Source organism: Branchiostoma belcheri, unplaced genomic scaffold (genome assembly GCF_001625305.1).
Source record: "Branchiostoma belcheri isolate BF01 breed outbred unplaced genomic scaffold, Haploidv18h27 scaffold245, whole genome shotgun sequence".
NCBI lineage: Eukaryota > Metazoa > Chordata > Leptocardii > Amphioxiformes > Branchiostomatidae > Branchiostoma > Branchiostoma belcheri.
The window spans coordinates 87,347-100,960 of NW_017803849.1; the positions used below are offsets into that span (position 1 = coordinate 87,347).

At 39.3% G+C, this 13,614-nt stretch overlaps 1 protein-coding gene across 1 annotated transcript in view; it reads left to right on the plus strand.

Annotated features, from left to right (window-relative positions):
* The first annotated feature begins 3,617 nt into the window (after positions 1-3,617).
* LOC109471274 (CUB and sushi domain-containing protein 1-like) overlaps positions 3,618-13,614 on the plus strand; it is a 28,221-nt gene continuing 18,224 nt past the window's right edge. Inside the window, exon 1 of the mRNA XM_019770558.1 lies at positions 3,618-3,658. Coding sequence (XP_019626117.1) covers positions 3,618-3,658 — 41 coding nt within the window. The remainder of the gene's footprint in view (positions 3,659-13,614) is intronic.

Consider the following 13,614-nt stretch of genomic DNA (forward strand, 5'->3'; position numbering starts at 1 on the left):
GCGTGTGTATGGCCAGTATGGTGTTTGTAGCCCTGGATGTGTTGTGCATCCGCATAGGTTAAACAAAGTAAAATACAATCGTCGAATTTCAAATGCCTTCGATAAATCCATTTGTAGGCGCTCCGGGGTCCTATTAATATGCCTCTACTTACTATTCTATACATACTATGATGCCCTGTTTTGTTCATATTTTAGGCGTGTGTATACCCAGTAATGTGTGTAGCCCTAGATGTGTTGTGTATCTGCATAGGTTAAACAAAGAAAAACACAATCGTCGAATTTCAAATGCCTTCGATAAATTCATTTGTAGGCGCTCCGGGGTCCTATTAACATGCCTCTACTTACTACTCTATACATACTATGGTGCCCTGTTTTGTTCAATATTTTAGGCGTGTATATGGCCAGTAATGTGTATAGCCCTAGATGTGTTGTGTATCCGCATAGGTTAAACAAAGTAAAACACAATCGTCGAATTTCAAATGCCTTCGATATACTCATTTTGTAAGCGCTCCGGGGTCCTATTAACATGCCTATACTTACTACTCTATACATACTATGGTGCCCTGTTTTGTTTATATTTTAGGCGTGTGCATGTCCAGTAATATTTGTAGTTCTAGATATGTTGTGTTTTCGCATAAATTATACAAAGTAAAACACAATCGTAAATTTTGAATACCTTCGATCTGCTAAGCCTGTGACAGCCTGTTTGACTCAATCAATCTATGCGGATGTACCTAAGAAGATGGATCACTAGCGATAGATAAGACGGGAAAATAGATAAAAAAACATAAATATTTGTGGATATCTTTGTTGCAAGTCCTCTAGAAAATTATATATTTCCATATAGATTCTAATGACTGCGCTCAAATGTTATAACAACACCATGCGTATCTAGATATCTCTCAGCAAAATTTGTGTCGTATCAGTTGTTGCAAAAAGTCTATAGAAAGAGGACAGAATTTGCGCCATGCGTGTGTGTGGTGGTAGATTGTTCCAGTCAATAGGTCCATGGTAGCCTATGGATCTTCTGAAGGTCTTTTGGCTTAGGTTTTTGGGACATCCAGTTAATTGCTTGTGCTTTGTTTGGTTGCTATTATGCTCTGGTCTCTACAGTTAAGAAATACATGACGCATGTAGGGTGGGTGCACCGGTGTTTGTTGTTTTGGGGGCTTTGTAGAATTGTTTGGCTTTGAAATGTTGGTATGTTGTATTTTCTGTTGTTGCCACTTGCGTAAAAGTGTGTCAGGGGTAATTAACGCTAGCCTGGTAACCAGTCTATCGGGGTTGGGGCAGGCTGTCTTCGGGACTATAATAGTCTTCCCCCGCCCAGTTCAACTGACTGCCCCGGTAGGAGTGCCTGTAGTAGGAGATTTGCACAACAGGAGTTTGTTAGCCCCACCACGAAAACCTACCGGGGAACCTAGCTGAGTCGGGCGGGGAAGAGCTCCTGCAGCCCCGAAGAGAACCCGCCCCAACCACGATAGACTGGTCACAAGGCTAGGGGTACCTAATACAAGTACCTGGTATTATAAGAGACACGGACTGTCCGTATCCCCTCGCTGTTTAACCACACCATATACAAACGCTTAAGTGCGGTCGTGTGACGTAACGCTAGTGTTCGACTCGGGAACAAGTGGTCCTGGGTTCGAGTCCTGACATGACGCCGATCTTGGGACCGGAAAGCCACTTTTAACACGATTTTCCTTACGTCGGTCGATCAGGTAAAAATGGGTACTATATTATCCTCTGTTGGTGACGGCATAAAAATAAGATGAATAAAAAAACTTGACTGTGTCGTCACCATATCTTGTGATACTAGTACATGTTGGAATTGTCAACCATGGGAAATAACCCAAAGATAGCAGGGCAAAATTTCCTTAGGCCACAGCAAGTAAATTTTATGGATGACATCCTCCGCAGACGACAAATCTAATGCGAGCGGGCGAAAAAAACAAGGCGGGCCGAAAAAAACAAGGTTCCTACATTTTAAAATTCTGACTCAATCATTGTAAAATGGTTTTGATTCAGTGAGAACATCACATATAGACAGCCAGCATCACATATCACTGTATCAAAGTAAGAAACAAAACATTAAATCAGAGCCTTTTCTTGTCTCCCCTCTTTATAGTTATCTGCCATCCACCTTCCGTCATGGTAACAGACATCTTTGCCCATTTTCGGCATGTTGACCACTGTCAGAAGGCAACAAAATTTCTTTTTTTTTTTTTAATCCAAAATCAGGCGAAAATTAATGCGCGCGCTGATGTCATCCATAAAAATTACTTGCTGTGGCACCATACGGAAACACCCAGGCTCAACAAGTTGAAGTACACAGCTGATATGTAAAACGTCGGATTGAATCAATGACTTGGAGAATGGCCAACAAAATACAGTAAACCACTACAAGATGGATGGACTAGTACCAGGGGAAGGAAGAAATGCATTATACAGAACAAAGCTATCAGATAGTGGAATTAGCCTTCGGGCATTCTTATCATCGAGATAGATACAAACAATGAAGTAATTTCTTCTTTCTTTGTACCAATCTGGATGTTTGCAATTAGCCTTAGGGTAAGAATTAAAAACGTGTTATGGTAATTATCCTCGTGTTATGCAAAATTAACTACTGGAAGTCATTAGGTTGAGGCACAGAATCTTTGGATTGCAAATGTTGATTGTGAGTTGTGAGTATGCATTGCTAGAGGCATTGTGAGCCACCACTGTGAGACTGTTTACTGTATCCATTTCTTAGAATTACCGTGAGCTGTACAAAAATATACCACCGATTGCTGAAACAATACGGCAAAGAAGGCTACCTCCAGTAGGTGCCACAGGAAAACCGCCGCTCGGCGCAGGTTGTTTACACGATAAAAAAATCGGTCGCACAAAACGCGCAGTGCGGCACTGCGTTTCACGCCCAACACATATCAAATTCGATGTTATACGTAACAAGCTATTTACATTTCTCGAATCAAGTACCATAGATTTTAAGAGTCTCGATGTTGAAGACGGATTTGAATATATCTTTACATGTAATGGTCCCCACAACGCAAAAATAGGTAGATATATAAAGGAATGCTTTGCTATTAGAACAAATACCGAAACTTGTGATTAGCCCACTCGATTGTAACACAAAGACTTGTGATATCCCTTATTATTTGAATGATTATGATATAGATATGTTAGGTTTTATTCGACATTAGGTCCTATTCAACACACTTATTTTATTGTTGTTACTCTCTTTATGTAGTTTGCCATACATTGTACCATGTGCAATTGTCGTGCAATAAAGTTATTCTTCTTCTTCTATAAACGACGTGTAAACCGGGCCTGTACTGTACAGATAGCCCGAAACACCTGACCTCTCACGTATGTGTCAACTCAAGGATATGGCTGGGGGCTGTATGGGGGGGGGGCGGTCCCGACAACGCTCTACGCTAAATTACGAAAGCCTCTCGATTACGCTTTACGATACATTACGTACAATTAAAACGGCGAATACGCTCTACGCAAAATGCGCCAATTCCGCTCTGCGTTGAATTAGAGCGGTCCGTCTACGCTCTATGTAGAATTAAAACAGTCGATTACGCTCTACGGAAAAGGACATGAGGGCCCACATGGCTGAACACCGGTCGCCCTGCCCCCGCCTTCCGCCTCGGTAAGTCAGCCCGCACAATGTACACGGACACGCCGGTGTTCAGCCAATGGTCCGCGGCCTCTCTTATGACAACAAGGCCATTGATCAGCACTACCATTCAAACAGCGGCTCTTTCACAGTCTTAGATAAACACTTCGCGGTGGATACACCACAATAAAGACGCCGTGTTCCTAATCTTCTGCAAAGTTTAGGATAAGGGCGACCTTTCAGATAGCCGCTTCATTACGCAAAAGAATAAAAGGGATTTTCGTCTTACGAATCCTGGTTGAGCTTTTTCTGAGCACAGTGCTCGAAATTAACGGTGTCTCGATGGCCACTGACCAGTAGAATGTAGGCCGGGACAACTAAAAAACACTTTGGGACATTTTTGGGACAACAGAAAAATAATCAACATCAGAATGTCAGCCCTTCTTTTGTTTATCCGGCATACGTCCCGGCTTTTGGATCCGGAAAAGACCCCTCAAATTTCCTGTCTACTCTGCAATTAAAGTGTGCATGGGAATGAACATAAGTAAAACAAAGTTGACTTCAAGTTTCATTCATACAATACTTAAAAAAACGGTTGGGACAGTTCATCCTCATTTCGGGAAAGTTAAAATTTATTTTGGGACAGTGCTGGGACGATAGGAAGAAAAGTTAATTTCGAGGCCTGTAAGCAGATCCAACCACGTACAAATCATAAATGTGGGAAACATTTTGTATGTTTTGTTTATTTTATTTCATTTGCACAATCAATACACATAACATGATAATGAATAAAATAAGCTTATGGAAAGATAAACAGTGTACAGGAGTGGGTCGGAGGACTAGTAGGCTTTTACTGAGCCCGAATCCTTTAGACGTAATAAATAATACATGAAGCTATAATAATAATGATTAAAAATAATTTAACGGATATTGCAGATATCGCAGATATTGCAGGTGCTTCAACAAAACAGTTCACAATGACGAAAATAATTAACGGACCGAAATATAAATTAATAAGACTGAAATATTTCACAAATTTATGTAATATGGTGGTGAAGCCATAAAAACATTGGTACATACATAGTTACAAAATGGATAAAAGAATGATGAGTGTAAAGACGATAAGTTGGTGATCTAACAATTATAAGAATCTACCTGTACAGTGATATAAATAAAGGTTTGAACAATGTCAAAAGGTGTTACAATTTTGTAAATGTGACGTGGACCTTCGTAGCAGTAAAGAACATAAAATACCCTCATTAAGATGCTGTAACTCTACTATTATTGGATATATATAATAACAGAGTACTTCTTCGTCTAACATATAGTCAACAGTATAGAAGGTGAATGAATGAATGAATGAATGCATAAATGAATGAATTAATTAATGAATGAATGAATTAATGAATAAATGAATGCGATTTTATTTCGTGTCGTGCGCTTTCCCGCGCCCAGCCCGTGTGGGCTTATACGACACCGATTCAATAAATTATACATAAACAAAATAGAATCAAAGGTACAGATAACAGAATCCAAACAAAATATGAACACAAATAAAGTTAGGCTATATACAATAATGGTGAACAAAGTGAACTCATAACAAATCGTAAATGCAAATAAACAAATCTGTACATAATGAACCAAGATCTCACAAAATAAATAAAAGTACATAAGGTAAATCAAAAGGTAGTGTTCGGTTTCACTATAAGAACCACATTTCAATTCCTATATGTTAGATCGTTCTCGTATACTTCTTCTGGCTATATGATAATATTTCATAATGTCGTTAAGAATAAACACCACAGTATTAGTTAAAATATCAAATTTGTTACAGCTTACAATCTGCTGCTAGTACATGTAAATAGATTAACTCTATGTGGATCGTTGCTAACTATTTTTGCAGTTAATATCAAAGCAGCGTTACAGACATAATATTTCATTATATAATATAGTAATATATATTATACAACTGCACGAAGACTAATTATTTTACCACAGTCAGGTTTGATTTTACCACAATCGGGTATAAATATATTTGGTTGAGGAGAGCACCAACTCAGAAAGTTGTCAAAAAGATTAGGGGTCCATCCCGGTGTGTGTGTGTGTGTGTGTGTGTGTGTGTGTGTGTGTGTGTGTGTGTGTGTTTCTCATACCTTACAGTCCTGTCTTACACAGCCTGTACGTACAAAACTGATGTGTTACGCCTAAGGCCACATTAATTTAATTTCTTGGTTAACGGATTCGCCCGCTTCATGTTTTTCTGATTTGAAAAAAAAAATCAGAATCAACTGCAAAAAGCTCATATTTTGCCCTGAACAGCTGAAAACAGTCCTTTTCTTCCTAGTTGTTACAGTTATTCCATTTTTCAATGCAGTGGCGTCATTAAAAGTTCAAAATTCATTGATTAAATTTTGAACCAGCCTGGTGTGTTTACTTCATGGCTTTATCGTACCATTTTGGGCCATAATAGGATGCCTAGGCCTGTTTTTATTTTTTTTCGCCCGCCCGCTCAATGTTTTTCTAGAAAAGTCCGTTAACCAAGAAATTAAATTGGTGAGGCCTAAAGGCGGTTTATTGGTTATGAAAAATACCTACATAATATTGCTCAGTTTCTTGGTGATCCATCCTCACCTCCATACAGATAATGACACTGACTAGAAACAGCTGTACTTGAACCATAATGTGGGTTTTTAGAGGATTTACTCACCCTCTCAGACTGATAGCAACCTGATATTGTCTCATCATGACTAGCTGTTACATCAGCTGTCCTGTGTGTTGCTGTTCCCCTGTCAGATGCTAGCTCTTTAGGGTTTGTTGCTAGAATATCCTCATTGCTATATGTATGCTGTGATAAGTTTTCAGCTATTTCTGAGTCATGCTGTGCAATACCTGATGCTGTCTCATCATGACTAGCTGTTACATCAGCTGTCCTGTCTGTTGCTGTGCCCCTGTGTGATGCTAGGTCTATAGGGTACTGTGCAGTACTGACTAATGATCTGCTTATTGCCTGGGACAAAGCTACTGTTGCCTGATCAAGGCTGGTGTTGGTGTTTATGGATGCCAATACGTTAGGGTTTGGGACTGTATGGTCAGCTGGAGACGTGTCTACATCTCCATATGTGTTCTGTGAGCCAGCGGCTGTTAATTCATACTGTGGATTTACCAAGTGTTTAGTGATGACCTTAGACTCATCCAATGCTGTCTGATCTTTGCTAGCTGTAACAGCAGCTGTCCCTTTGTCATATTGCGGGTTTGTTAATGATGTACTTACAACCAGAGTTTCAACCATTGCCCTGTGACCTAGGCTATCTGTTACAGTAGACGTGTTATTTGCAGTTGGGGAGCCATTTGAGTTTGTATCTGTAGGGTTTAATGTTGGGATATCTTCATTGTCATATATATGCTGTGGTGTTGGGATATCCGCATTGTCGTATGTATGCTGTGAGACCGATGTCTCAGAGTCATACCATGGGTTTCTACGTAAATCTGCAGACGAAGCGACTACCGCGAGTCCAGTGTCATTGCTAGCTGACACATTGTTTGTGGTATTTGAAACAACGCCGGGGTTTTGATGTAAAGACCGATTCGTTGCCGTCCTTTTGTACCATACCACGAAGAGCATGATGCAAAAGAGTACATTGCCAGATAAAGTGATACAAACAGATCCAACAAGAACGGTTAGGGAGAAGCAAGGGGCTGACTCTAGATTACCGCTGTTTTCTGGTTTGCCGCCTTGTATTGTAAGATTGTTCAACTTGTCAAGATGGAGTTCTACAGACAATGTGGAAAATGTGAAGCCATAAGAACTCGCTGCTATACAAACATACAGACCAGTTACATCTGCGCTAACGTTCATGCCGATGGTACCATAGGTAGCCCCCCTCCCCCCTGCTCGAACGCTTTTGTTCAATCCAGAGGGACAGATCACAGTGATCGTTGGTGTGGGGACACCTGAAGCTTCACAGACCAGACTCTCCTCCTTTGTTGATGAGTTATAATATTTGTTTCTCTCAAACCTGACAATGTTCAGTTCTTTTGTTGATGAGTTGTAATATTTGTTTCTCTCAGACCTGACAATGTTCGGTTCTTCACGATCACAATACATCTGAAGATCGATATCCTTCAGTTTGCGCCCATAGAAGTTGTCAGGTTTGGAACAAATGATTTGGTTCTCAAAATAATTAGACCCCGTCATTTGCGACCTAAAGGGAAGCATGCTACAGTCACACTGCCAGGGGTTGTTGTTAATGTCTACCTTAGAGATAGATGACAACTTTTTATGGGCCATCATGGGAAGTACTTCCATTTGGTTGTATTGCAGGTAAAGATCAGAAATGTTTTGCAAATTTGACAAATGTTCAATGGGAAACACCTTGATCTTGTTGTTTCGCAAAATGAGCTTTGAGAGACTTGTAAGCTCTGCAAATGTTCCCTCTTCAATGACAGAGATTTGATTATGCATAATATTAAGGGACAGTAAGTTTCCTAGCCCTGTAAACATGCTAGCATTGAGCCTTGTTAGCTTGTTGACACACAGATACAAGGTTTTAAGCCGTGGAGTTGGAACAAATGTTTTAGCCTGGATGTCACTTATGGCATTCATGTGTAGAGCCAAGTTTTTCAAGTTATCCAACCCTGTAAACATCCCAGCTCTAACAACTGTGAGTTTATTCCGAGTCAATTTTAAGGTTTCAAGTCTTGAAGTTGAATTAAACGCCCCATCCTGAATAATATATATGTTGTTATTCCTAAGGTGAAGTGTTCGCAAATTCTCTAACCCCATTAACGTATTAGATTTGAGGTCTGTTAGCTTGTTGTCATTCAGGTACAAGCATTCTAATTTTAACAACGTATTAAAAGTTCCTGCCTCGATACTATTAATGCCATTATAGCTCATGGAAAGAGTTTTCAAGTTTCCCAGGCCTGTGAAAATGTCATTTTTCAAGTTTGTTAGTAAATTGTAGTCGAGATTTAACGTATTCAAGTATTGTAAAGAATGGAACTTGAACTGATCTAAACTTGTGATTAGATTATGTTGTAGATATAATACTTCAATGTGACCTGCTCTTTGTAGGTTCTGTGGGATGGCAGTGAGGTTCAGACGGCGACACCAGCAGTCACGAACCATAGAACAGTCACATGAATCTTCTGTTGATCCAAATATCCCCATGGTGACCAGAAGGAACATCAGCACGCATGCATGTTTTGTATCCATGATGTTGTTTCACTCTGCAAGGGTACAGGATCAATACAAATATGGCTATAAATATAATAATACTTGTACTCTATGCGACAAAATGCCCCCCCCCCGTTCCACACAAGAAAAGAGAGGCTATTAAGAATAAGAATCTCTGCCTACGTACCTTCCTACTCTGACTAAATCGCCAATTTAGCAGACGGTCTGCCCGACAGTTTCCGAACACCGCCAATTTAACCAAGCCAGCAAAATTTTGTGTAAACTCAAACTACCTATTTACCCTCATATAGACATGTATTTAGGTTTGTTAGATCTTTAGTTGTAGAAGACCATATAGAAGTCCCTTTACTTTTTTATAAATCAATAAACAATCCTGTATATTCTTATTTGGACTGTATATTTTGAAACATTTTCACAACACTGTAAACTAAATCTTACAATAGAGAAAGTTTACCTCTGAATTTTATCTCGATTTGCCAGTACAAGCGAGGCAGAATATCTTGTGTTGTTGGTGGCTGCCTGTGTGCAGTTGTCGCTGATAAGAGTGGTATAGTATGTTTTAAACAACCTGAAATCTCCCACGTCAATACACGTGTTGCACTTGATTGTCTGCTCTGTTCTGTCCATGATATTTGATCGATAGATTAATAAACATCGGATCTACATCGGGTTTGTGCGGCCTGTGCTGGGGTACGCATGCGTGGTATGGCACCCAGGACTGTACAGTAAAACCGTATAGAAAGGTGCAAAATAAGCAAATACATACCGTAAGTTGTAAAAAAATAGAGATTGAAAAATAATGCCAATGTCGCAGAATGCTAAAACCAAACGATAAAGATGAAAATGTAATGAAATTAATTTAAAGAATAGATTTTTTTATATTCCAACACGTAATCACCAGACGTGGCGACGGCACACTCAAGTTTTTTTTTTCAACTTATATTAATGCCGCCATCAAGAAAGGACCAATACAGCACGAATACAGGACAATTCAATACTCATTTTCACCTGAGCGAAGTGAGGAAAGTCGTGTAAAGTGCCTTTCCCAAGGGTACAAGATCGGTGGCATGGCTGGACTCGAACCCGGGACCTCTTTATTACAAGTCGAACACTCTGCCGCTACGCCACACGACCCCACATAAACCCCACAGTAGATTATCCATGATACCATGTCATAATAAAATCAACTTTTATTTGCAAACATTAATCTTTATGGAACGCTCGCCTCGGCTTTGAGGTTCCATGAGGATTTCATGCATATGATCAAATCAACATGGCCGAAAAAAGAACAATTTACAAGATTAAAGCTCGTAGTCATAGACGTTTCTTTTAAAACTTTAAAACTTTCAAATGCCAAATGTAAAAAAATGTCCTGCATATGATCAAATCAACATGGCCGAAAAACTCATTTGCAAGATTAAAACTCATAGTCTTAGACGTTTCTTTTAAAACTTTCAAATGTAAAATAAAATTTGCTTACTCTTCGTGTGCAACTCTTTGATTCCTGCATTTCTTGATAATTACATTTCAACCTTTGAAAACGTCGTTGTTATACATACTTAAGCTTTTTTGTAGGAGGTTTAATGTATTTCATACATAAAAATTGTATGGAGGAGACTTATCAAGAAAACTCAGGTTTCAAAACAATTGCTACTACCACCTCAAACGCAGCCAAAGAAGCTCAAATTAAACCATTCTAAGAGCCTGTATCACAAAAATGAAAAAAAAAAAAAAACGCCTGGGGTATTTGCCCACTGTACCTCCATACCAAATTTCAGGCTTTTTAGCCCCAAAATGAAGAAATTGAATCCATTTAAAGAAATGACAGACGACAACGACGACGGGGAAGAAAAAACACGAGGTAAAACAATATGAATTCGCCACATAGTGGTGAAGCCATAATCAAACATGTAAAGTCATCAACCTAAAATCCTAATTTCCGAGTAAATACTAAGTGAAACGATTAGTCAAAGTCATGTCAAAGTTTATTGCACAATGATTGCCACGGGTACAATGTATGGCAAATAAAAAAGTTACTAGTTGGTATGAGTCTATCATAATGGTACATATGTGTTATAAAGAACTACTGGCTAGAAAATATTTTAATTCTACACGTACGTTCTACATTACGCTAACCTATACTTATGAAGTGTAGCACAGTGAGCAGTTGTATCTGTACAAAACATGTTCTATGTGACTATGAATACTTATGACTACTGAACAGAGTGTAGACTAAGTTACTTGCCAGGAATGTTACAGTTCTGCATATAAATGCTACAATACGCTATACTATATACATGTAGTTGATAAAGTATTCAATGACTCTACTTATACGGCTATTTTAAGATTTTATTTTAGCATGCAGGCATTATAAATGTATTGGCCTATATATACAGAACATGTGTCGGGGCATGACATAAGTACATGGAACGTCAAGGTAGATGTGTTGGGTAATGTTATGGTAGTCTTACATTTGATTATCTGCATTAATTTGCTTGTACGTGTCCGTCCGACAGCACGATGACCTCAGCTCACGCCTTTGTTCTGAAAGTTTGTGCTAATTCAGATAACTACATGGGCGGGACTCTGTCAACTAAATATCACCCAGATGCTGTAATTACTGTCTGCACGTCATCGTTACATGACTACGGATGTCGTATTTCATTTAACTGATGCATCGTAGAAACGGGAAAATGGATACATTAGATTGAGCCCCTCGATGAAAACCTGTTATATTATTATGTTTACCGAAGGAAAACATTTTGTTTTTACTCAGTTTCTTCCTCCTCCTCTTCTGTTCCAAACACTAACCTCTGACCTGATGAAATGACATGATTTGTTAACGTCTGTCACCATGGTGACTGGTGTTGGGTTACATGCAATTTCATGGTCTGCTTTACTCCTGTCACCATATACTTGTATGTGAATGTGTTTGTCAATGAGTAAAAATTAACAGGGCAGACCATGTCCGAAGGTAAACATTATGTATTTGCTTTGCAAATGTTATTTCTCTTGTTCCAATGTAGTCTTTCATACAGCGAAACTAATGTGTAAGATATCTATACTGGCCTATTATGACCTATCTTTTTTGGTACGTAGTCATGAGTAAAATTGTCCTGATTGTAGCCTCTTTTGTTCTGAAATGTGACTGGCGCCATTCACATTATGCTGGAAAAAATCAAGACAGGATTAGGCCACACTAGATTTAATTTCATATGGATGACATTTAAAAATGACCACCTCCAGGGGGTCTGGCCTGGGTGCCATCCTCCGTAGTCCATGATAGCTAGTGACTGTAGGGAGCCGGCGGTCACTATGAAGCTTCACGGAGCTCAAGAACTCAGTACAGTACAGTAACGATTAATAAATGTCGCAAAAGGTCAACATGTGCCGGCTTGTCATAAAAGTAGCCATGTACTACTACTAATACCGCAAATTCACAACACCAGGTTTGTATTCCTATGGTTTAGCAGCATTTTTGGCTGGATTTTTTTTATTCACCCGCGTGCACTATTTTGGGGCCCGGGGTCTTCAGAAGAGGTCATCCATAAAATTAAGTCAGTGTAGCCGTACCACCAGTTACTTTTAAACATAAGTTATCTTCGTCATCAAAACAATCAGTAATGACGGGGTCTGTGAGATAACTGTCGCACCCTGAGGCAACAATCGTATCAGGTTCTGACGGTTTACGTAAACTATAGGCACACGACTTCCTAGTAACCCAAGTTAATTATCCACTAAGGCCACACCAATTTAATTTCTTGGTTAACGGATTTTTCTAGAAAAATAATGGAGCGGGCGGGCGAAAAAAAGGCCCAGGCATCCTATGGCCCAAAATGGTACGATAGGAGCCATGAAGGCAACTCACCAGGCTGGTTCAAAATTTAATCAATGAATTTTGAACTTTTCATGATACCACTGCATTGAAAGAGGAAATAACTGTAACAACTAGGAAGAAAAGGACTGTTTTCAAATGTTTAGGGCAAAATATGAGCATTTTGCAGTTGATTCTGAATTTTTCTTTTTATTTGTAAATAGAAAAAAATGAAGCGGGTGAATCCGTGAACCAAGAAATTAAATTGGTGTAGCTTTAGCTAACGCCTGTGAAAATTGATGTTCCGGTAATACTAGTAACCTAGGGTTGACAGTTTTTTCTAGGGTTGGTCGGGAAACAGGAAACATCTTTCTTTTTCTAGGCCTAGAGGCCAGGAAAATAATACACTCTCAAATTTTACTGAGCAGGTCATACAAAAATGCCAGTGATGTTTTCATGCAAAAAGGTCCAAAACCAGGGGCGTTGTCTTCGTATGTCCTCATGGTTTCTATTTGTAAAATACAGCTAGCCTCTACGCTTCGGGAGGCGGCTGGAAAGAGTAGAAATCGGCCAAATAGAGAGATAACATGCCGGGGAAGTTTGTCTGCTGGGCGAGAACATTTTGCCGCACCCGAAATGTTCTCTCCAGCAGAAAAACTCCCTTGGCATGTTATCTCTCTATTTGGCCGATTTCTACTCTTTCCAGCCGCCTCCCGAAGTCTGGTAGAGGCTAAAATACAGCCATTTCAGCTCTTTCAATAACGGTCTTATAATTATAACAGCATCTGTTTGGCAAACTTAATGCCTAAACTATATACTCAGAGCGCTGCGCGCATTGGTTCTATTGTGTGACATAAACCTAACACTGCTTTGCTTTTTTTCAAACCCCTCATTTTATGTCTACAATTACAATTAAGAACCAGTAATTCTTTCTTAAGCCTGCATTTAGCTTGTCAGGGTGTAGAATATCATGGTTTT